The sequence below is a fragment of the Diplotaxodon limnothrissa genome, linkage group LG18 (genome assembly GCF_057381915.1).
Source record: "Diplotaxodon limnothrissa isolate DT_005_m linkage group LG18, D_limnothrissa_male_GT1.1, whole genome shotgun sequence".
Lineage (NCBI taxonomy): Eukaryota > Metazoa > Chordata > Actinopteri > Cichliformes > Cichlidae > Diplotaxodon > Diplotaxodon limnothrissa.
This window is the reverse complement of record NC_140613.1, coordinates 17,398,335-17,422,996: the sequence shown is the minus strand read 5'-3', so window position 1 is coordinate 17,422,996 and position 24,662 is coordinate 17,398,335. Positions and strand designations below refer to the sequence as shown.

The 24,662-nt window shown below is 40.7% G+C and overlaps 2 protein-coding genes across 4 annotated transcripts in view; both read left to right on the top strand.

The window, feature by feature from the left end:
• Positions 1-10,223, top strand: part of LOC146613389 (tensin-3-like) — a 30,213-nt gene extending 19,990 nt beyond the window's left edge. The window contains exons 14-27 of one of the 2 annotated variants that reach the window (XM_085378876.1): positions 2,448-2,605; positions 2,701-2,818; positions 3,254-3,337; positions 4,698-4,827; positions 4,931-5,454; positions 5,551-5,637; positions 5,713-5,844; positions 7,993-8,088; positions 8,535-8,612; positions 8,746-8,823; positions 9,046-9,214; positions 9,291-9,359; positions 9,693-9,722; positions 9,841-10,223. In XM_085378876.1, coding sequence (XP_085235002.1) covers positions 2,448-2,605; positions 2,701-2,818; positions 3,254-3,337; positions 4,698-4,827; positions 4,931-5,454; positions 5,551-5,637; positions 5,713-5,844; positions 7,993-8,088; positions 8,535-8,612; positions 8,746-8,823; positions 9,046-9,214; positions 9,291-9,359; positions 9,693-9,722; positions 9,841-9,985 — 1,898 coding nt within the window. In that variant the 3' untranslated portion in view covers positions 9,986-10,223. Of the gene's footprint in view, positions 1-2,447; positions 2,606-2,700; positions 2,819-3,253; positions 3,338-4,658; positions 4,828-4,930; positions 5,455-5,550; positions 5,638-5,712; positions 5,845-7,992; positions 8,089-8,534; positions 8,613-8,745; positions 8,824-9,045; positions 9,215-9,290; positions 9,360-9,692; positions 9,723-9,840 lie in introns of both variants that reach the window. The other variant, XM_085378877.1, reaches the window with a different exon arrangement.
• A 9,008-nt stretch (positions 10,224-19,231) lies between these two features.
• Positions 19,232-23,850, top strand: LOC146613388 (insulin-like growth factor-binding protein 3). Of its 2 annotated transcripts, none has more exons than XM_085378967.1 (4): positions 19,232-19,712; positions 20,363-20,604; positions 21,376-21,495; positions 23,403-23,850. In XM_085378967.1, exons 1-4 carry the CDS (start codon positions 19,232-19,234, stop codon positions 23,526-23,528), a joined length of 969 nt encoding a protein of 322 aa, XP_085235093.1. In that variant the 3' UTR covers positions 23,529-23,850. The 2 variants fall into 2 exon arrangements, with proteins under 2 accessions (XP_085235093.1, XP_085235094.1); XM_085378968.1 differs by having other exon boundaries at positions 19,340-19,712; positions 20,366-20,604.
• Positions 23,851-24,662: the final 812 nt, after the last annotated feature.

Sequence of the window (24,662 nt, the reverse complement as noted above, 5' to 3'; positions counted from 1 at the left end):
GTACCTCTCTGCTTTTGTCTACATCTGTAAAATTTAATAGAGCCTAACATTTCTGATAAATATATTCAGAAACCAGAAAAAAAAACATACAGCATTTTTTTTTAAAATTAAAATGCAACATTTTTATTCATTTAGTGCAATTTTACTAAAAACTAGTAATGCAGAGGTAATTCAGAAAGCTATCTACGTGGATAAATCACAGCATGCATGCGTGGTTGTAGGAGGGGGGTGCAAAATAGGGAGGCCTGAGGAATTTCCAGAAGAGAAACAAGTCAGCCCGCAGGCGATGTTTCTTTCCGTTTGATTCAACAGGCATACCTGTCTGCACATATCCACTACATGGGTGCACCATTCCAAGTAAAAAAAAATAAAAAAAAATGCCAAAGGCGCTAACTTTTCTAATTTGCAAATAACCTGTGGGAAGCATAAGAGTGTTTGTTTATAAAAGTTCTTCACGATATAGGATGTCTGTTTAAAGTTCATGCTTTGGGCCTTGTTTTTTGCACTTTCGAAGTTGCATCTAGGATCTATGCAGCTAGACGTCTTTTTTGCTTGTGTTCATCATGTTATTGCTTGTAGCTTCCATGCTGTTACTCTTTTAAGCATAACACTAGCTGTTTTTACACCTTAACGGAGTTAAAAGGCGTAAAAAGAATATTAGGGCTAAGGAGAGAAGTTGTGTTTTTTTGCTTATAGTGTTAACTAAAAATGATCATCTGAAATTCATTATTAGCCTGGTCAAGTGACAAGCAACATGAAAAGGCATTCATCAACATAATTCCAACATGGCACAAACTGCCTTATCGGTTATTGTCTAGGTATCCCTCCACAATACTGTAGATAATGTATTATACTTCCCATCCCATCCTTACTCTAGAAGTCATGACAGGTTGCAGAAATAATGGTCGATATGGTGCATTTTTCCACGAACACGATCGAGCTGTTTTTTGTTTGTTCATAAGCAGAGAGTGCTTGCTAGCGCTGTCCTTAGACGTTAAACGTGACAAAACTATTGAGGAAAAAACGCCGCGTATATATTGTTTACCATGACTATCAACACAATTTAAAAACTGGTATATATCACATTGTTGCTTTGTCATCTTAAAGTGGTCATGTGATTGGCTTACCACGACTAAGATATTCTTCCTCAGTCAAACAGCAACACTCATGCGATTGTTTTGCCCCCCTTAGCTCCAGGTGTTGTGCCAAAAAGTGATCATCTGCCAGAAAGTGATTGTCGTCTGCGGGAGCGCGCGCAGCCGCTGAAAGCTGTAGCGCCCAGATTACTTACGTAGTCAGCTACTTCCATGCAACTGATATAAGGTGCGGTCACCTGAACACAGTTTCAACCGTCTGTTTGTTGAAAAATAGTAACGCGACCTCATTTTCTTGTTCGTAACGGTAACGGCGTTGTAACGTTAGGAATTAGATTACTCGTTACTGAAAAAAGTAACGCCGTTATTCCCATCACTGTTAAAGTGGTTTAACAAGCAAAAAAAAAAAATCATCTGAAAATGATCAGCTACAAGGACTAGAACATAAGGGGGGAAAAGCAGCCAATGTCCAAAGAAAAACTTTAAAAGACCTTCAGAAAGCCTGGAGAACTATTCAAGATCATATTACAAATTTGGCCGCCTAGAACGAAAAATATAAAGAAATAAGGGGTGGCTCAAGAGTTTTGCAAAGTACTCTACATAGACCTGCAGTAAGAAGAAATAATGTCATCTATGCATACAGCTCTGTCTGTGTCATCTGTAGATCAGGCAAAGTGATTAATGAGGCCAGGCATTAGCATTCTTCAGGCCTGAGAGGTCAGAACTCACTGGGAGGGCTCAAATTAACACCCTGGTGCTGAGTGGCCACACTCTTCAGAGCAGTCACAACACTGAACACCCTTCACCCCGAATACACAATGAACACCATCTAGCTAGACCTCCGGCATTCCTCAGCTGTCCACTCAAAACATTACACAAGTGGCAAACCTTTTCACTTTTGTGCATGCCCAAATTCAGGTGTAACACATTCCCAAACTAATTGTGTTATCATAATATATAGTTATTCCTGTGCTATACTGTGTCTGATTTAAGGAGGCTAAGTAAGATGTAATTAAAAACTACCAACATGACAGAGGTGAAGACTGGAGGTTCCATTAAACTGCTTTGATATTGAAGAAATTTGCCATTTGATTCATTGTAATCAGAAAAAAAAGTGTTAGAAATACTGTGATTACTCTGTGTAACCATACTGCTTCAAAAAGTTTTTTAGGAATTCAGTTTAGACAAACCCTGTCTGCACTGTGCGTACTTTCCTCAAAGGTACCAAAGGTCAAAGCACCACTGTTTCTCATTGGTGTCTTTAAGGCACTTCACTTCCTTGAAAGCAGTGATGCATGTAAATCTGTTAACATTTAATGACCTTCTTGCTGCTGTCTACCTGTGTGTATGCAGCTGTCCAATCCAGTGACGGACGAGTGGGCATAACACAGACTCTGAGTTGCCAAGGAAGGGACGTCATAGATCATTCAGGCTTCTGTAACTCAAGATGGGCTGAAGCAGAGGAGTACAGAGGCCAGCAGAGATGTCCCCCCTGTGTGCCACAGTCCCAGGTAGATACAGCACATGTGTGCAGTATATTTAAATGACCTCTTTCCCTCTTAACTTTCAGTTCCGGTTATACATACGTGTGTAATGTTTGTTTCAGCATTCCATATTGTGTCGAAGTGACAGTGCGGATTACAGATCCAACGGCCCAGATGTAGATAATAGTGACATACCTCCACCCACTCCTGCATTCCCCATCTCTCCACCAACACCTTATGGTGAGTACACTGCAGTTCAGTTTTCATACATGCACTAAAGGCCTTAGGGAGATGTTTGCAATAATCTAGATGCCTACCACCATAGACGAATTGGAATAAGGATCAACCAGCCCTCTGATACAAATGCAGTTTGGCACCCATGTGATTTCCACCTGTGTCTGCTTGTGCAGTGTGAGAATAACATAATATTCAAGTTATGGTCTGTTCCCTGCCTGCTGGATGCTTTACTCAGATGCACCCCTCACCCAATCCATTACTTCCAGTATTGAGAATGTGACTGATTTGTGTCGTGTGCTCCATGTGAATACAGGCAGCGGTGGGCGATGATCCTACCAGCGTGGGGAAACAGCTTATTTGTCTCTGTAACTGTCACCGGATTTCTCAGCGCAGTTGATAATGTGTGTTGTCCCATGCTCATGTGCTTTGGGTTTTCAGTGAAAATCTTCTCAGAAGTGACTCACAACAGGAATACTCCATCTCCCAGCATGCAATCTTTTGGAGGCTACAGAACCGACCACGGTGGGTTCTTCAAAGTTCTTCAAACTGAGCTTGTTTTTGGGTTTTTTTTGTCCATTTTCTGAGAAATTAAAATGAAATGACAGAAAAACAACACACCAATAATAATATACATGTATATTTTTTAAGCATGTTTTCATTACAAAAGAGACAGGACAGGCATTTTGGATTTTTTCTGCGTTATATTATAATAATGCTTGCATTGTTTTCTGTGCAACATCAGCCGTTTTGAGACAGATGGTAAAAGTTGTCTCGAAAGCAGGGAGATTCCTAACCATTGTCTGCCCTTCATGGTTGGTTTTTAAAGAATGTCTGCATGGTCACAACCTGCACAGAAAACCCCTTTTTTGGGACATAACTGTGTTGTTTTTTATATTAAAATCTTTTTTTTTTCTTCATGTTTTACTTTGGTCTTTATCCAGTGCAGAAAAAAAATCCAGACTGTGAGATTGTTTTTAGAGACGGATGGATGGAGTTTAAGAAAGAGTGCATTTATAGCACTTTGTTCCTACAGGCCTGGTGGACTTTCCAGAATTCTTAAATGTTACCTTTTTTATATTTACTCTTTGTCATAGAGCTCTCTCAAAACTATGAAACTGATTTAAACGTCAATCTAAAGTCTGGTGTTTGATCCAATACAGAGATAAAATAGATCAAACCCGTTTGTTTCCATAGAGATCTACAGTATGTCTAAAGGTTATAGGTCCTGGGAGCAGATCTGTGTCCCTGCTGTGCCTCTTACTACCTCAGATATTCAGGCAAGAATCGCTGCATTCAGCCCTGCCACATCTCCATGGTTACTGTGGGTCAGGAAGAAAAACAACTTCTCCTCCCCATGAAAGTGTCTCTGTGTACACGAGCGGAAATGGGGACAAGAAGAAACCAGTTACTCTTTCAGCTTTGCACCTCTTGTTTCCATAAACCCAGAGAAAACCTGCCTGCAAAGACACAGTTTGAGTTTTTGGGGATGTCAGTGTGCCCAGACTGACTGAAATAAAGCTTTAGGTAATTGTTGGTGTAGGCGTTTAATTTGTAGCTACCGTTAAGTCTTATTTGCTGAACACCTGGGTGGGTATAAGGCCATACGAACAGTTCTGGTTACATTTCAACTACAATTGTAAGTATTTGTTACTTGAATGAACACCAACCTTTTTCTCTGTGATTTATTTCACGTGTTGCAGAAATTTTCTTTTAAACTTTTCAGAGCTGCTTTTTCTTTTCTTTTTTTTTTCTTTTTGCAGCTTTTCTCTCCATACTTATCCCTGCTTATGTTTGTGTTCTTTTAAAATTATAAAATGCATACCTTGACTCGGACTCTGTGCAGAAATGTGCTTTCTAACATTCTGTATTTCGTCTTACACAGAACCCAGGGAATATTCAGAGATCAACCATTTCGGAGTGGAGAGTTTGCCAGACCCCTCCATTAACTGCCACAGGACACAAAGTTCCTCATACTCTGCCTCTATTGTTGGGAGCCTTCAGCAGACAGACAGGTAGAGCTCTGACTTACACAAAAACTCCAAGCACCTTTTTTTTTTTAGATCCTGTGTTAACACCAGCAGTAATAAAATGCTCCCATAATCTGTTTTTCCCCAGTTCAAACAAGAACCAGCACTGGCCAGAGCATCCTGTCCTGAGCCACCACTCCTCTTTGAGTAGCTACCCCTCTGCAAGACAACCTCTGCCACACTCCGTGTCACTGGACTATGGCCACCACTCTCCTCCCCTTAACCACCCCCACATCCACCCTGCCCCGAATGCTCACAGCTCTCCTCGAAGCAACCAGCGAAGCCATATGGCTAACTATACTCTCAACCATAGTCCTGCTCAAAGCTTTGAGGAACAGGATGACTCGTGTCTCGGCTATGGCGCAGACTGTCCAAACCTGGACAGGGATCTTTTACCCTCAATGGATGGGCAGAATCAGTTAGCACAAATGCAGCCTCCACTTCTGCCTGAAAAGAAGAGGACGTCAGATGGGGAGCATTCGCTGGGAACAGCCTCTCCAGCCCTCAGTGGATTCTCAAGTCCCCACAGTGGTAGCTCCCTGAGTATTCCTTTCCCTAACATCTTGCCTGACTTGTCAGCTCAGACGCCAGGCACAGCCTCACCTCTGCCAGGTAAGCTAGGGTCTGCTAAAGAAACTGAAAGCCTCGTGGGTGTCATACGGCTCGTTGAGTGATTTTTGTTGTTTTCTTTGTCTGTGTATTTTCCAGATGTGCTAGCCAACAAGCAGGTTACTGTAAAATTTGTGCAGGATACATCAAAATTCTGGTACAAGCCAGACATCTCAAGGGATCAAGGTAGGTGCCAAATGTAAACACTTTTTTGTTAAGAAAATTCTCGAGCTACTTCAATCATTGTTTCTCTCTCTTCAGCTATTTCAGTCTTGAAAGACAAGGAGCCAGGCTGCTTTATTGTGCGGGACAGCCACTCCTTCAGGGGGGCCTACGGTCTGGCTATGAAGGTGGCTACACCCCCTCCCTCAGTTCTTCAGCAGAACAAAAAAGGTATGGTACATGTGGGTGATTAAAAGACGGCATGAGCACTTCAACATTTGGGACAGACATATTTGCTGGCTTTTTATGTCTGTGTGTTAAATATTGAGTTAAAATCTGTGTGAATAACTTTGCGTAAGACACTGGAAGTGGGTGGAAGCGATTCTAATACAGAAATCCCAACAAGCAAAGCAATCCAACACTTAATTTTATTAAATACAGTTCTGTTCAGTTCAGTTTTATTTATATAGCGTCAAATAACAACAACAGTCACTTTAAGGTAAACACTTGGCAACAGTGGAAAGGAAAAACTCCCTTTAAACAAGGAGAAATCTCTGGCGGCCATCTGCTGCGACCAGTTGACCGGTCCTTCTGCTTTGAATAATCGTGCAAAGGTAACCTAAAGCTCCCTTGGAATGTGCAATATACTTTAAGTGGATCATTCGGGTCAGTTTGTATTTGTATTGTACATAACACATACACAACATACATAAATATCTCTGGGAAATAAACATACATCACAGTATTACAGAATTTCATTGATAGTTAAGATATTAGAGATTGGTCCAGTGGTCTGGACAATCCTGGGAATGGTGCATAGCATAAGCACAGACAAAGCCATCTTCAGTTACAGCCCACTGTGCGCACCATCACAGTGGAACCTAAGAGTCCCTCTCTCCCTCTGCTTGTGAGTGAACTCCTGTCTTTCTGTTTCTCTCTCCTGGGCATCATCATCACGATGCCAAAGGGACCCCTATTGCCTGATACTCTTAGATGTACAGCTAACGTTTCACTCATTAACAAAAGATGTGCTGGGTCTGTAAGCCTGCTATAATCCCAGTGTCTTCTTGTGCAAGTGCACTTTCCCACATACTGTAACTGTCTTTCTGAGAAGTCTGTCAGTCCCACAACTGAAGTCAAAACAAGATTTTTGTTTGGTCATCAACTTCCTGGTTTGTTGGTTTAGCATATTTAGAAAATAGGCTAAAGTTTTTTTTTTTTCTTTGTTTGTTTCTTTGTTTTTTTGGTAACAAACACGCAGTCTCTAGAGGACTCTGGTCAAACATTCTCTGGATTGTTTCCACATGTAAGGAAGTACTGACCGAATTACAATACAGACCCAATTTTCTTATTTGGAAAAGGAAAGGAAAGAACACTAAACCCCACACAGTGTGTCAGGAAAAAGTCTGCTTATTCTGAGGGGCACAAAGGATGCCCTTATGCCCTGTCTGCAGTCCTTTCATGTTCCCTTCTCCCCGATTCACACCTGCCCTTTTGTTTGATTTCACCCTTCTTCAATCCAACAGCACCTGTGGTGACATCATGACACAAACCATCTCCAGACTTTGAGCTTTGGGTATTGTGACTGCTTATAAGTGTGAAACCCAACCCACTTTGTGGAGCAGGCTTTTCTCCAAGCTTTTGTATCAAGACGTTCCTCACATACGCTCATCCAGCCCCTTCAGAAGAGCTTCTGTTGAATCATAATCCACCTAATCTCTCTAGAGAATGAATGTAGCAATTTAATGTGTTTGACGCAACACTTAAAGGCTGGGAAATTATGTGTGGTACTGAGATAACTGCTATGAGATGTTATGCAAGTCAGAGTAAGTGTAGAGCAGAGGTTAATTTGTTGGTTTGCATGCCACATAGAGCCCAATTTTATGTGAAGTGGGTCGGAAAAACCTTTTACTATAACTCATATGTTTATGTTCTTTTTTTCTTTTTGTGTAAAGACGTTTCTGGAAAATGTTTGCATTTCTTGAACTGTCCCTTTACAAAAATGATGATGAACAAGTTTAAATTTTAAAAAGCGCAGTTTTAACAATATGTTTCATTAGCTATGAGTTCCTAATGAAAGATCACAACAGATTTCCATCATCTTTGACTATTTTGGAACTAGTAATTTACTTCTCTGTAATGCGAACAACGAGGAATAGCAGTGCAGACGAGTATTATTCAGAAAGAAAGAAAAAGTGATAATTAATGACTTCCCTGCAGTTTTCAAACTTGCCATAGGCCAGACAGGATTCTTGGGCAGGCTCCAGGGGCGCCAAGTTTTACACCCCCAATTCTAGATTTTCAAATACAAGAAAGTTTGCTGAAAAGAAAGTATACTATTCTAGCTAGTTACGTATTTCTTCTTTCTTTTTCTAACAGGAGGAGATTTGGCCAATGAATTAGTGCGCCACTTTCTGATTGAGTGCACACAGAAAGGAGTGCGGCTGAAGGGTTGCCCCAATGAGCCATATTTTGGTAAGACTTTTACATGGTTAGCAAACATCAGTGACACCATCTGGATTTTTGGCTACACTACAGAAATTGTATTGTACCACCACCAGTAGAGGGCAGGAGAATTTCATGAACGCCAAATAACGATAGATCATAGACTGTGATAGACTGGAATTTACCCATACAGTGTTTCATGGTTTATGTCTGATTTCTGTGGCATTTTTTTGTGCCCCGCTTTCTTCAAATATAGCAACTATTGAAGATATATAATCAAATTAAGTGTTCCACTGATGAGAATTTTATTTTATCGTGGTGATAGAAGTTTTTCTCTGTTGTTTTTTCTCCTTCTTTTTCTTTTTTCTGACAGTTTGCAATTTTTCATGAAATCTTGCATTTTTTTAAATAAACATGTCATTAACCAAAACAGATTTATAACTAGAATTCTAATTTAATATGGTATTGTTTTACAGGAAGCTTAACCGCATTGGTCTACCAACATTCAATCACTCCTCTGGCCCTGCCCTGTAAACTTATCATACCTGACAAAGGTAGTATTCAAGTTGTGGCTACCAACATCTGCCTCTCTATGTTTAACTGTCTGCCAGCTTAGTGTTTTCATCTGCTGATGTAACTGTTGAGGGGTTTTTTTGCTGGATAATCTCATTGTTTTCTTGTTCGCAGATCCTCTTGAAGATGTCAGTGAGAACACCTCGCAATCAGTAACAAACTCTGCTGCTGAGCTGCTAAAACAGGGAGCAGGTAATCAGGTTTCTTATATCAGTTGCTATGAAAAGACACTGTCACAAACAGGTGGCCTGACTTAATATGAACGCTGACGCAATCTCTGTGTGCTGTTCTGTTGTAGAAATGAGCCATTTTCCTTGTCCTGTTATTATGCCGTGTGTCACCCAATGCACTCGCTTTGCCGTTATTTGCGCTTTGCAAATCCAAGTGTAATTTTGAATTTGTCTGCTGCTGCAGCCTGTAATGTTTGGTTCCTGGGCTCTGTGGAAATGGAGTCACTAACGGGTGTCCAGGCAGTGCAGAAGGCCACCACTATGGTCCTGAACTCTAACGCTACACCAACCTCCACTGTGGTCCACTTCAAAGTTTCTTCTCAGGGAATCACCCTCACTGACAACCAGAGAAAGTGAGTAAACATAGTTTTTGCATTCTTCATATATGCATAGCTTAGCAATTTCTTACCATAATTTGGCTTCTTTTAGGCTCTTTTTCAGGAGGCATTACAATGTCAATACAGTAATATACTGTGCTCTGGACCCTCAAGATAGAAAGTAAGTATTGTTGATTTAATGTCAAAACACATGCCCACTTGCTATTTGTGTTTCACTAGTTATTATAGAGAAGTATGTCAGTTGCATGTTGTGAATGGGTGATGGGTATTTATTTAATATGGTTTTCATTTTTTTGACCACTTGAATCCCTTTTACACTACAAGTCGCACTGACTGGCCTTTATTCTCTAAAGTATCTAGGAAAATCCAAAATATGGCAAAAGATTAATTTAAATAACTTCATGCAAATCTAATTGACACTTTTGAATGTAAGTATTTAGGTGGATTCAGTGTAGCAAAAATGACACTATTATCCCTTTTTTACTTCCAATAGGTGGAAAAAAGATGGCTGCCCATCAGCAAGGTATGTAGATAATTATATTTTTGCACAGAGACAATGAAAGCAGTTCTTTTTAAAGGTGCACTGCCTGTTTGAGGCAGATGACAGTAATGCTACTAACTACACTGCTCCTCCTCTGCAGAATCTTCGGCTTTGTGGCGAGGAAAACTGGCACTTCGACGGGCAACGTATGCCACCTGTTTGCTGAGCATGACCCCGAGCAGCCAGCAAGCGCTATTGTCAACTTTGTGTCAAAGGTGATGATTGGTTCACATAAGAGTAAGTAGAGGACAAAGCAGATCACTTGGACAGACGTTTGCAACGTCTAGAACAACGAATGAAAGACTGAGAGGCTGAAGAACGGACTAAATATAATGACTCGAGATGGTGATGATCTGAATTTGAACTGAAAAACGTGCAAATGTAAAGTGATCACTGTACGAGGACATTCAGCGACACCTTTAATCGAAAAGTATAAATAACTTTTTAAAAATTTTGTTCCTTTCAGTGCATGAACTGTAAATTAGCTACATAACAAATAACAAAATCATTATCATTTTCACATTGTTTACAACTGTAATGTCTTACACAGTAATACAATCATTATTAACATATTTTAAGTTCCTCATACTAAAGCTGCTTTTCTTACTCATTCATAGCATTTTATGGACCAACCAAGAAAACCCTACATTGTTGTATGTTTCTCTCATATTTAACCAAAAAAGAAAGGATAAAAAAAAACTTCATGCAAGCATTCATTAAGATTTCTTTAGTTGTATCTGATGTAGAAACACCTCATCTAACCAAGCAGGCAGGATTTCTCTGTGGATTTAAAAACATGCAAAAGCAGTGTTGCAAATGTGTATGATTTGGACTTTGTGCCTAACTTCATCACATGCATGATTATTTTATCTATGCAATGTAAATGTTGTTTTTGCTTCTTTTTTTTTAACGTGTAGTTTTGTAAAATGTGCTGCATGTAAGTGGCTTTTTTGAAGGTGTTAAATCAATTTTGCCATAAGATGTATTGGAGTATGACCACTTTTAAAGCTGTCAACATTTTAATGAAAGTGTGAGCGTGCATTTGCGAGTGTTTGAATGAGAGAAATTGTAGAAAGATATTTTAATGAAACCATAATATTCTTTTATTATATATATTCTGCTTTGACAGTAACCGATTAAAAACACATCAGTACTTTTGTAGATGGTACAAAAGACTAAGAATGTAGGGTTACCTTGTGACCTCGGTTCTCTGAGTAAAGAGTCGATTGTGCCAATTCTAGGGCTGCTTGGAGATCAAATTATCAGTGATTTCACGCCAGCACAGGTGCTCTATAAGTGAGCCAGAGTGTCTGTCCACACGCCCTGAATAGCATTGGGATTATCCTTGTACATATCAAATATGTAACAAATTGAAGATTGAGATCAACACTGCAATCTTTCAGTGTCAAAAATAAAGCAGTATACACATACCCCCCCTCCCCCCTTTTTTAATATTTATACTAAATGTGTAAAAGCACACATCCACACACAGGCTGCTATGTTACAAGAACAAATGCTGTTATTAAAAAGAAAACAAAGAAGAAAGAAAGAGGTCAGTGTTGGAATTTGCACAAATAGGTTTAGTGTTTAGCACACTCAGCTAGTCATCTGTCAGTGATACACATTTGCTCCTGACCATTTTATCCAGAGAGGGATCGACAACCACACTAACAGCTGGTGTTATTCTTGCATCAAGTGCACGCTTATTATCACTTTCCATGACCTATTATGTGTACCTCATCCTTATCTCATTCAATACTGTGCCTCGGTGTAAAACATGCTACATGTGAACGATTTATTTGTATATGGGCATTTCCATGTTTTTGTTGACTTGTAAATACTAATCATAATGAAACATTTATTTAATCTTGATCCACTAGATTCAGCAACTAGTGGGAGTATTAGCCTTGTACCCAGAGCTGTAAATATCAGGCTGTTTGTTGGTTTTTGCATGAACTGTAGCGGTGGTAGATTGGGTAATTGAATCCCTTTTATTAGAAAAGGGTTAGCTCTGTCTTGTGTCCTTGTATCTTTGTGCTAAGCTATGCTGTGCAGCCTTATGTAAGTATAGAGACACCAGGATGGTAATATCTACCAGCAAAGGAGCAAATAAATGAAATTTGAATACACCGCTGTTGGTTGGCTTCAATCCGGTAAACAAATACATAAATAAATAGTTCAGGATTATTAAGAGTAACTTTGTAAATGTAATGGTATTGGTATTGTGACATTTGAAATATATTGAATACATTTGAATATTATGAGTTTGTCATAACTGCAGGGAGGCTGCAGATGAATGCTGCTAAACCAAAGACTCTAAGCACAATTCCAGCTTTTCAGGTCTTAGCAACATCAGCTGAACTGATAGCTAAGGCATTTTAGCTTTAGGCTTCTATATAAACATTCCACTGTATTTGGTATCTGGCTATTTTCTCAGAAAATAAATGATAAGTAAAAAAAAAAAAGGCTGTGGACCCAGTAAATTTATTTTATCAGTGGAAATAAATGGTATACAATCAGAGATCGGTGTATTAGGTACACTGTGTTGGATCCCCTTAAATTTCAGAGCTGTTTTAATTCTTATTAACATGTCCATGCTGACATGATAGTGTCACACATGTACTATGTGCCGCTACATTATGCATTTGATAATGTACATTGTTAAATGCACATCCGTGATTTAAATCTCCTGTTTCAGCACATTCCAAACTTGCTCTATTTGATTGAGGTCTGGTGACTGTAGGCCAGTACATCAGTTTGAGATGAGATGAGCTTAGTGACATAGTGTGTTATCCTGCTGAAAGCAGCCATCAGATGATGGGTACAGTGTAGTTATAAAGAGACGTGGACATGGTCAGCAACAATACACATGTTGTCATATTCTGGGGTGGCAGACTGTGTGGCGATGGTTGACGAGTGAACCCAAAAGCAGACGTGTGGAAACCAAAGCTTAACTTAAACCAAGAGTGAGCCGTTTATTTAGGCTGAGTGATACAAAAGACAAGACAGGAGGACACTAAAGCAAAACTAACCGGAATACACTGGGAAAACTAAATACTGGAACATGGAACATGAATATCTGAACAGTGACGAGGGAAGAGGAAACACACGGGGAACACAGCTGGGGCAAATAAACATAATGAAAGAGGAGGAAGCAAAACTAAACACACAGGACGTGATACTATCAAAATAAAATGGGAAACACGCAGACTAAGACACACAGACTTGACACTGGAACACCGAAGCAGAAACGAGAGACAAAAATACTGACATGACTGGATACGGAGAACAAGGAGGGAGAGACATGGAGTGACGAGAGGGAGCAAGGGACACGGAAGGAAATGGAGAGGGACATGATGGGCTTGGGGAGAACATACATCAACGCACAACTCAGACAGGGGAGACATGGAATGAGACACAAGGAGGGGAACAAGTAAACAGAAAAGGGAGACAAGACGTGAGGACAAACGACATCTAAAAGAAATGCTCAGTGGATACTAAGAAGCCCAAAGTGTGCCAAGGAAACAACCCCTACACCATTACACCACCAGCGCCTGAACCATTGATATAGTTGATTCATGTTTTCATGTAGCTTACACTGAATTCTAGTCCCATCATCTGAATGTTAAAGCAGAAATCGAGACTCAGACCAGGCTCCATTTTTCCAATCTTCTGTTGTGAGCCTGTTCAAATTGTAGCCTTTTCTGTTTTTAGCTGAAAGAAGTGGCACCCGGTATGGCCCTATGCTGCTGCAGTTCATCTGCTTAGAGTTAGTGTGCTCTTGCTCTGTGTCCTTCACTTTGCTAAGGCCTAATTACAGCTTTGGACTGCCTCAGGGGCCAGATCAACAAGATATTTTGGCCTAGAGGGCGACCGTGGCGCTGTGGAAGCGCATCTGTAACCGGAAGGTTGCCGGTTCGATCTTCGGGCTCTCTGTCCTGGTCGTTGTGTCCTTGGGCAAGACACTTTACCCTACCGCCTACTGGTGTAGGCCAGAGGGGCCGATGGCACGATATGGCAGCCTCGCTTCTGTCAGTCTGCCCCAGGGCAGCTGTGGCTACAACTGTAGCTTGCCTCCACCAGTGTGTGAATGTGAGATTGAATGAATGAATAATGGAATTGTAAAGTGCTTTGGGTGCCTTGAAAAGCGCTATGTAAATCCAATCCATTATTATTAGAGAACTGCTGCTAACTAGATATGTTGTGTTATTTGGACTGTTTTCTATGATGGTCCACCAGCGATGATTGTTCAAGAAATTTCTAGTATATTGGTTGTTTCTGAAGCAACCAGCCTGTCTGGCACCAACAATTGTGCCACGTTCAAAGTCACTTAAATCACCTTTTTGCCATTTTCAGATGCTCATTTTGAATTTCAGCAGGTTGTCTTCCCCGAGTCTACATGACTACATTGGACAGTTGAACCTATTAAAGTGGACACACTGTGTATGATTCATGTCAATCTGTGGCCAGCAGAGGACACTAGCGACACAAAACCGTTGTGACTGTGAAAGTCCCAAGTCGACATCACCTTTGTTGTTTTAGAGCAAAACAGGCTAGCAATTATTACACACTGAAGTGTAACACCACATCTTTTGATGCGTCTGACACACAAATGTCTGTATCATCATCATCATCATCATCAACTTTATTTATAAAGCACTTTAAAACAACCACAGCTGACACAAAGTGCTGTACATTGGAACTGTAAAATAAAATTACATGAGATATAAATAAAAACCAAATAAAAGAAGAGTGAAATCATTAATTAAATAACTACTTCAATTAAAAGAGAAACTAAGTCTCACTGAGGTTAAAAGCCAAGGAATAAAAGTGGGTTTTAAGACGTGATTTAAAAGTGGACAGTGAAGGGGCCTCTCTAATGTGCATGGGCAAATTATTCCATCACTGTAGAGTGTGAATGCACCTTTCTTACCTGTTGCGTGTGCACATATCCAATGCACATGTCCACCCTCATTTACAAAGTGCACTAAAAGAGTTTCTTCCCTCCAGGCAAGCCTGGGCAGGTTGCTCTTAAGGTGCAGAGAGGGAATACATTTGCAGAGATAAGAAGGAGGAAAGGTGTGCAGTGAAGGACCCCTCCACCCACATTACTGTGTGTCTGCAGGTGGTGAAAGTGAAGAATTCCCGGGGAGGGCAGGAAGGAAGTGAAGGCCCAGTTGTGGCGACTGCATAGAGCCCATCTTCCTCTGTTATTTAGTGTGGAGTGGTCTTGAAATAAAAGGAGCAGGGGAAAATCCAGAGAAGCAACCAACATTATCAGATTACAAAGGAAACTGTCAGGAGAAACACCATTTCACATGGGAAAAATAAGTGTGTGTTAGCATGTAAGATATGTAGGTCTAATGCAGCAATAATTTCCCATTAAGATTAATTAATACATCTTTACATTTACTATTCCCAGGCTATGTTTTATTATATAAGAATGGCTAAAACCAGACACTACATGTGGGTGTCTTTGTCAACTTTCTGAAGCTATAAGAACTAGTTGACCTTATGGGGAAAAAAACAACTATAAGAAACAATGATGAAGATTAAGTCACATAGATTATCCTTCTCCCAGCAAATACCAGCTTTGCAATAACCCCTTACAGATTTACACCAGCCTCTCCAAATTTCATTTTGCAGATAATTTGGAGGCCTTGTTTACCCGGCTGACAGAACTAGTTCTCATTCCTCGATCACCCCAGTTCTGCAGCTTTTTTACAGCCACTTAATTGGCGGGGCAGGGCCCATCTCTTTCCTCTGAACCAGAACAAAGGTTTGTGGACAGAAATAGAAACTGGATTCTGGGATGGCTGCACAATTTGAGGCCCATGCTTGGCTTTCAGCAGAGGCCAAAACCTGGAAAGGCACCGTGAGAAAACTGTAGGCTTTCATAACGCTTGTTAAATTGAGGTAAGTCCAGGTCACATTGAGATGACAAACAAGTAGATCACTTCATCATAACTCGTAATGTTACTAACGGAATATTGGTAGTAGGTTGAGTCTGTGGCATCACAGCGCTCATACATGCGTGGTGAAACTGGGCATACTCCAAGGTCATTGATTGAGACTGTGGAGGGGTTTCAGTTAGGTCATGGTCTCCGAACAAGAAACAAAAAACTGTGGGATAAAGAGCTTCCTTCGTGGTGTAAATTTGCATTTACAACAGGGTTTTAGAATTTGTGCTAATTGGATGATTGTGGTTTCCAACATAGACTCATCTACCCAAACTACCTCAAAACCAAAAGCACATTTGTTTGTAGATTAATGCATGATGTCTACTACTTTGCAATTTTAATTTTAATGACACATGTCCAAGTCACATTTGAATATCTGTTTCTTGTCATATAACAGTGGTGAGAAAAAAGAGAGAGGTATTTTACACATGTGGGAAAATGTCCCTAAGATGTATGAATACATGTTCAACTATCCTCATAAGTCTAGGTGAGACAGAGACATAGGAAGTGTAACTGTCTTCCGACTACTCTGTAATCTGTCAGGGTGAGTGCTGAGAGTTCCTCTCTCTTTCTCTGTGTCCTTCACTTTGCTTAGGCCTAATTACAGCTTTGGACTGCCTCAGGGGCCAAGCCTCCAGAAACAGGGACCACGATAGACCACTCCAACAAAAAAAAGAAAGAAAATGATTAACTGGCCTTGGAATTAGATGAAAGCTGGCCTCTAGTTTGTTCGCCATTCGACCAACATCCAATAATCACATAATAGCTGAAGCTATTTATGGGTCCAGGTCAGAGCAGAATCAAAGAGAAACAATTATCATATTAATCACTATAGAGACTCCAATTTATCTGTGATCTTAGTCGGCTCAAAAAGCTCTCAGACAGAAGCAATTACATGACAGACAGTCATGAGACCATTCAGGGAAAAGAATAACTTTAAATGTACCAGACTTGTCATGTGATCTGCAACCGCCTCATTCCTCTCCTACTCCAGCACACCTCCACACTGTGTGTATTCCACACACTCTCTCCACAAGCACAGACGCACTGGACCCTGACAAGCAAAAATAGGGAAAGGGTTGTTTTGTGTTTGAGAGTGAGGGACACACACACACACTCTCTCTTACATTGTTCTTCTGGGCTAACTCAGGCATGTTTTGCAGATATCCATCTGATTACAGTACGTGATTTATTTATCTATGAATGTTGGTACTGCACATTCCTTTGCTTTTACTTCCTTACATCCTTTAAGCTACTAAAAGAGCTGCTGTGTTAAAATGCCAAATACAATACCAGAGATAATCACAAGAAGAATTATGAAAATAGCTGTGGAGAAAATTTTGGTATAACTTATGTAAAGGTTTTAAAGTGAAATAAAACCTACTTATTTTATTATAGATTATATTTACCTGTGGGAAGTGGGGCATTATGGCTAATGTGAGCTACAGTCGGGTTGCTGGAGCTAGTGCAGCCCAGTCTGAGGTCTTCAAGCAAGTGTATCTGATTTGTCCAAATCATCTTAAAACAGTGGAAAATTGCTCCATAGTACCATTTGACAAGCTGTTGCAGCTGGCCATAGTTGCCTCTGACAGCAGGTTATGTTAAACACATGTACAGTAATATCCTGTGTGTGCAAACGTACATTCTTCACACTCCCTCTTTATTGAGAGGCTGCTCTGCGAGACGACATTCCTCCAGTACATTACTCTTAGTCTCCTCTGCTATGCTGAATATGCACAGGTGGCTGAGAGACCCCCTTTCAAAGAGCTATGAGTAGAGGAAAGGGCAGAAAATCAGCAAGCTTTTTCTTTTTTCAGCATATGAACCAAATGTTTTGCATTCCAGAGAGCACTGCTCTGCTGTAGGCCTGTCTGTTAACAAATGGCAGGGCTGGTTGGCAATGGATTTGACACTGACTTCTCAGAAATGTAAAAAATACAAAAAAAAACAAAAACCCTGAACTGTACACCTCAACTCTGCTGCTGTTATTCTGTTGAGGTATTTTGGACAATTTCTGCTATGGTATTTGCTCTCTCATCTGTAACCAATAGTGGACCTAAAAACACCACAGATGTAATTACTCAGGAATTTTCTCACTTACATGTGTGGTATGCATCCTTATTTTAAGGACTGCTTTGTAGCGGAGACAAATGACCGGGACGGAACCAGCTATGTCGCCCATACAAACAAGTCAAGAGACAAATACATGGCTGTACATGTGAGGAGCAGGTACACAAGGTAGACTTTTTGCATGACACAATAACACCAAATAGCAGATGGGATCCTTAATTATATTTATGGAATGTTTTACTTCATGCAAATAGAGGCAAAACAACAAGTTAAAAAAAAATGATAAGTTTACTGTTATTCATAATATTTCTAAAGACGATGTATAGTGTGGGGAAAGCACTATGGTGCAGTGTTTGGCACTAGTGGCTCACAGAAGAAAGGTTCTGGTCATGTCAGGTCTTTGCTGTACCCAAAATCAGCCTTGGACATGCAACTCTACTGATAAGTGAATGAAATCAGTGGATGTGAATTATTATGCATTATCTGCACAAGGAAGTTCATCATTGAGCAGTATTTGATAAATGAATATGGTCAATGTGCAGCTAATGCACACAGCATATACATCTAGTCTGTGTAGTCTGTGAAGTATAAAACGAAATTAAAAACAGAGAGACAAATATATATATATATATGCCACCACTGATTTTGGTTATTCTTTAATATTTTAGACCTCAGGGTGTACTGTTTGCATAAATAATAATTTAATAATACATAATAATATATCAAATAATATACTAAAATTTGTAACTGTTTGATTGTTTATAATGTAGGCCTTTAAATTATTTACAAAGGATTTGGATCACCCTATTGGACACCTTTGGTCTACTGGAACAAAACGTTAAGTGCAGCCATGTGACCTTTTTCCACGTAAAAGAACGGAAAGAAACAAATGATTCTGGCTTTTCAATGTTAAATAGCGTTTAGTAGTAAGTGTTGATGAATTACTGTAAAAGTCGAAGAGGCACATTGTAATAATAATGCTTGACACACATGACAACTGGCTCCCCCTATGGATTAAGGCGAACATAGCCGATTGCTGAGTTTCCTCTCGTGTGGGGACTTAAGACTTTATATGCACCGTCAGTAAACTGCAAATATGTATGTGTTTGATTAGTATTTAATTTATTTTTGTGGAACATCATTAGTACCGTGCTTCTAATGCTCTTGATTACATTTTGATTATTCCATTTTTTTAAAGATCTCAACTACATTGTTCACTTAAAAGTCATGAGTGAGAGGGTGAAGGAAATAAATGCCTTGGCCTGTGATTTTCTTTTTTCCTTTTTAATGTTATTTAATATCTGTCTTAAAGAGCCACACCTTAAATCTTGCCTTGCTTTTCAGCAAAACCCCAGCATATTTCTCTGATGTCTTGAAGGAATAACGGAGTAGACGCAATTCAGCAGCACACCACAAGCTATTCGGGGGTGTGACTACGGTCATTGGGGTCTATATATTGAGATGTTTTGTCCGCTGTCTTTATGTGAATGGGAGAGAAGCTGCCCAGTGAAAAGTCCCCACGGCAGGACAGCGCACCTCCTCACTTCATTCGCTCTCAGACACAGCACCATGGATTCCTGTTTTCGCGCACTTTGCATGACTTTTGTCCTGGCAACGTTCACCTGGAGGTCAGGTGCGTTCGGACCTGTTATCAGATGCGAACCATGTGATCTTGCTGCACGGCTTCTGTGCAAACCTTTACCCAAGGACTGCTCGGAGAAGGTCCGCGAACCGGGCTGCGGCTGCTGCATGACTTGCGCGCTGAGTTTCGGCCAGCCGTGCGGCGTGTACACCGGGAGATGTGGCTCCGGCCTGATTTGTCAACATCAACCCGGTGAAACGAAACCTCTGCAGGCTCTGCTGGAGGGACGGGGTATTTGTGCAAACGCTACTAACAAGCGACAAACTACCAGACCAACAGTGCCAGTCAATGAGCTACCAGGTAATTCATCAGCGTGAGTGTTTATGCCTCAAAGTGCGCTCTTTTAGACACCTTACGTATCACTGGTTAATGACCACAATTTCGGTAGTTGCAGAAGAACTGGTAAATCTTTGCCAGTGGTCGTCGGGCAATGTAAGAATTACCAGATGTTGTATAAAAAGACAAAACTTTTTTTCTTTTAGCAATAAAAATCCAGCTAATATGTGAAAACACTTTGATGTGTTTAAAACGTCTTTACATCAGAGGAACGAAGGTGGTGGATAAGGCTTTAAGCAGTGCGCACTGGAGAGATTTCGATTGTGGAAAGAAGAAGTGCCTCTTTGTGCCGCAGAGGGAAGACTTGAACCCTCCCTGAATTCATTGTAAAGAATTCAGGTCAGATAAATGTTAAAGCCTAGCCTGCATCTTCAAGGTTGCATGGTTTCTAGTTTGTACTTTTGAATGAAATCAAATTAAAAAAACAAAAAAGGTGGGCTTTTTATTTTTTATTTTTTACTGGAAGTCAAGGTTTTCTAAAGTTTTTCAGAAGATGCTTTTAAAGCACACAATACCCATGTCCCTCCCCTGAACCCTAGCCTGTTGAAAAAATGTGAAATTAACACTCTGCTATGTTTGTTTATAAACACATTTTTATTTTCACAATTTTTTAGCAGAGAATGCTGATACTCAGGATGAAGAGCGCAATTCCACTGATTCGGGTGTTCAGACCACTACATACAGCACCCACAGACCTATTGGACCATTTAAGCCTCGACTTCACCCTTTCATCCCCCCAGACATCCTGAGACGGGAACAACAGAGAAGAACCCAGTTCTTTAAAACGGGGGAGCTACCGGGACCACTCGTCACAGATCAACAAAACTCTCTAGAGACCAAGCGGGAGCCTGAGTATGTAAGTACCACAACCAATATTTTTTCTGTCTTCAGAGCACACTGGAGGAATGTTTTTCTCTTCTTCCTCTGTGCTTTGGTGTTTTTTTCCCCCTGCGGGTGATGAAATGCTTTGGGTAGCGGTGCTGACGTTTGGCAGAGATTGTGAGCCAGTAGAATGGCATGGCAGCAAGCGGGTGCCATAGCCCTGCGGCTGACCTGGGTCAAGCGGTTGTTTGGCCACAAGGCGTCCGCGTGCCGGCTATACTGAGAGCCAGCGAATGATGGATTGGCTTATGTGAGTGCCTGTTGGGAAGCCCTGCTGCTATTTTGATCTTCTCTTTGGCCCGAGAAGTGAGCACACTGTAGTAATGGGCTTTGACTGGCTGTTCTGATTAGTGACTTGAGTACTTGGACTTGAGGACAAGCCTTTTGACTCTGTTTTTGAGCTGTTTGAATTCACTTTAGCCCCCCCAGTCTTTGTGTAAGACTTCTAAGCAGCTTTGGCAAACTGCTAAACCTTCACAAGCCAGATGAATTCATTCCTCATCTGCCACCTCTTTCATATTGCAGCCACCATTGTTTAGGTATTACAGCAAGGCAGCGTGAGTCAGCTTTATTAAAGTGTTAATTCACCAAAACATTAATGTCAAAAACCCACTGCCAAATGGCATTGCTAATGAGGAAGTATAAACGCTTTATTCGCTTTTTATCTGTCTTCAAAATGAAACTATAGAATTTCTGATGTTAAAGGAAGGTACTAAAAACTGGTGATGTCTTCCCTCATTCACAGGGTCCCTGCCGAAGAGAGATTGAGAGCATTCTCAGCAACCTCAAGATCTCCAACATTCTCAACCCCCGAGGTTTCCGCATACCAAACTGTGATAAGAAGGGCTTCTATAAGAAAAAGCAGGTGAGAAAAAGTATACCTAATAATTTGATATTTGAGTGTTTTAGTAGTGCAGTGGTTCTCAAGCTTTTTCTGGCAGGCCTCAGTACAAAAGCCAAAAGAATGCTTGCACCCCACACCCTACAGTGTTTATCGACATTTAACAATCTAAAAGAATTCAAGATGAATTTTACTTTTAAAAAAATGTCAGTGCAGTTTCATCAGCAAACACATCACAGTCAGTCTTCTTAGTTTCTCCTAGTTGTTTGTGCCCATCACCAGTGGCTCATTGCCCCCCTAGTGGGACCTGCCCAGCAGTTTGAGAATCATTGGCTTAGTGCATCCTTATTCAGTGGACACGAAGGGCTGTGCATTATTTCACGATCTGCTTAATGCAAACTTGGTTACGGAATCAAAATGCTGTAAAAAGGAAATCAGCATTTGCGGAGTACATTCATAATGATTACAAGACGAATGACTCAAACTTAAGGTCTCCTGCAGCCCAATTACAGATTTGTTGCTGTCCTCATGTATTCATTGGTAGTTATTAGAGCCTCATCATTGCACCACCACACCAGTGAGGTATACCCTAGCCACTGGCTCTGGAAACTGGAACCACAGGGACCAAACCCCAGCGGGGTTGACGGCAGGGACGATGGCCATTTAACGGAAACCCTCCCAGGGAGACAGACGTCAAGGTGGCCGCCGGCACCCCATGTGCTTGCCCCATAATTGCTGGACTTTTGAGAGGCAGACACAGAAATAGAGCCGAAGCCATCCCAACGCTCACATGGTTCACCCACGATCGGGTTGTAATAAATGAGTGGTTCTGACGCATTCATATGGAGGCACTTAGGGCTCCCGCACCACTGCATCACAGAGGCAGCTTCCCCTATTACATAGCAGTCCCTCCCGCTTAATAGAAGTGTTCTTATTGACCTGCAATCATCTCATAACCAGCCTTACAACGCCAGGCTCATTGTCTTTGTTTATGCAGAACGGACCTTCTGCACCGCGCTAAGCCTTTAGGCACTGAAGGAGTGGCAGAGATGTTGTGGTGTTCAGTTGAATTTGAACACTCGGATGACTCTAAGGGAAAACAGCTCTTGTTACAATGATTATTAACAGTAAATGCCTCTTAGAGGGAACATAACAAACTACCCAATAATGATTTTGGTGTTGAAGAAGATGCATTTATAAAAATAAATAAATAAATTGATTAATGTATTTGTTTCCCCAATAGACAGCCTGCGTTTTTTTGTTTTTTTTTAACTTGCCGCCAAAATTTATGGTTCACTAAGAATTTTTCATTCATCATGATAAAGACTGTTTATGAAACTCTCCACCTAAGATCAGACCTCACTGAGTAAGGATGTCTCCCCGCGTGACCAGTCTCTTCTGTGCAGCAGCAAGTGTTGCTTTAGCCCTTGAAATGAATGGCTGTATGTTTAACTAGAGTGGAGGTTGACCTTTAGTAAAATTGGCAGTAAAATAACAGCCCTTGGGTAGCTCCACAGACTCTGTAAGTCATTTGTAGTAGGCCTACCCATAATTTGGAGCTGTGGGGTATAATCAGCAACAGATGATTCGTACTGGCCACCAGCTTCTGAAAATAGATCTTGGTTCACAGTTGTTCACAAACGGGACTAAGCAAATATTTTACCAGGTTTCTGTTTACCTTAAAGGTCTCTATATGTGTGTGTAACAGGAGGTAGACCATAAAAGCAGCTCAAAATACCACAGCGTGTTGGATAGCAAAGGCTCAGCACAATCTGACCATTAATGACTCTTAACTATGCTTTTCTGCTTCATTGACTAAAGTGGCCTGTTATCCATAATGCTTCATATTCAACCGGATTTGTACATTCAGCTTTCCCACCTCCCCCCACCGGTCTTCCCTCGCTTCACCTTGTTCTCTCCTTCACTTTCAGTGCCGTCCTTCCAAAGGCAGAAAGCGAGGCTACTGTTGGTGTGTGGACAAATATGGGCAGCCTCTGCCAGGTCTTGATAGGAGGGAGCGAGGAGATACCCAGTACTACAACTCTGACAGCCAATAGGAGCAGAGCAGGATGGGAGGGAGGGAGGCTGAGATTGAACGGCAAGAACTGTAAACAAATGAAGAAACCGAGGATATTGGAAGAGAGGTCAAGAGATGGCTCAGCCGATATATGGATGTTTGCTATTTCTAACTGTTGCCTGTGGGACCTTTTTCTGAGGCACAGCGCAGAGCGCAGCAGAAGAGTACCGGGCAGAAAAAGCCTGTAGCCTCTGTACATGGATGGATTCTTCATAACCTGTTTGTCTCAGATTCAACCCGGACACCTTTTGGAATAATGTTACACCTAAAGAAACTATCTCAGAGGCCTTATTCTGATTTTAAAGCACAAAGACATGTCACAAGCAGTGATAAGAGAGCTCTTCATTTACGCACAATTAAATGGCATTGCATATGTGTAAATGCTTGTGATTTGTAATCATTATTTGTATGCTTGTGATTTGTTATAAAGCCATTGTGTTTTGTCTTGACAATGTATGTATATTTGAATAAGTAAGCATGCAGTGATTTAAGTATGAACTCCTATTTGTATGAATTCCATTATTCCGGTTGCTTCCTGCTCCAAGTAGGGAGTTGGTTGGGACCGTGCAGCTCAGACAACACAGTGCATAGAAAGTTATTTTTTACTCTGGGTCTCACGCCACGGAAAAAGAGATTTTGTTTCATGATCTGTACTGTGTGTGCGTGTGTGGGTTTTTTTGTTTGTTTGTTTGTTTTGTTGTCGCTTTGCATAAGCTGAATATAAGAGATAAGGGGTCCTTACAGTTATCTCCAGTCTCTGTGTAGCCAGTGATATTTTTTTAGCACTTGTCTTGGATTAAGTGGTCAGTTTAAATATGCTGTTTGCATGTACAATGCAACCCTCAGAAGTCTATTTTTACTTAATAAAGGCAGTATAAAGTTACCCAAGTATTGTTGTTTTTAATGTTTTGTAGATAGACACAAAACAAAACTCCTTTGTGATAAAATAAGATTTTATTAAGATGCACATCCACAGAATTAGAGTATATACAACAAACCCAATAATGGAAAAAGCAGCATTCCAGGGCAATTAGCATTCAGTTGAAACTGGATCTACTGCACATAGCTACAACAACAAACAAATCTTTAAACACAAGTGAATGATAATAAATAC

Excerpts from the sequence above, each read along its gene's own strand:
- LOC146613388 (XM_085378967.1), top strand. The coding sequence starts at position 19,232 with ATGTTTTGTCCGCTGTCTTTATGTGAATGGGAGAGAAGCTGCCCAGTG. Across the intron at positions 20,605-21,375 it reads CCAAGCGGGAGCCTGAGTAT|GGTCCCTGCCGAAGAGAGAT; the intron begins GTAAGTACCACA and ends CCTCATTCACAG. Across the intron at positions 21,496-23,402 it reads GCTTCTATAAGAAAAAGCAG|TGCCGTCCTTCCAAAGGCAG; the intron begins GTGAGAAAAAGT and ends CTTCACTTTCAG.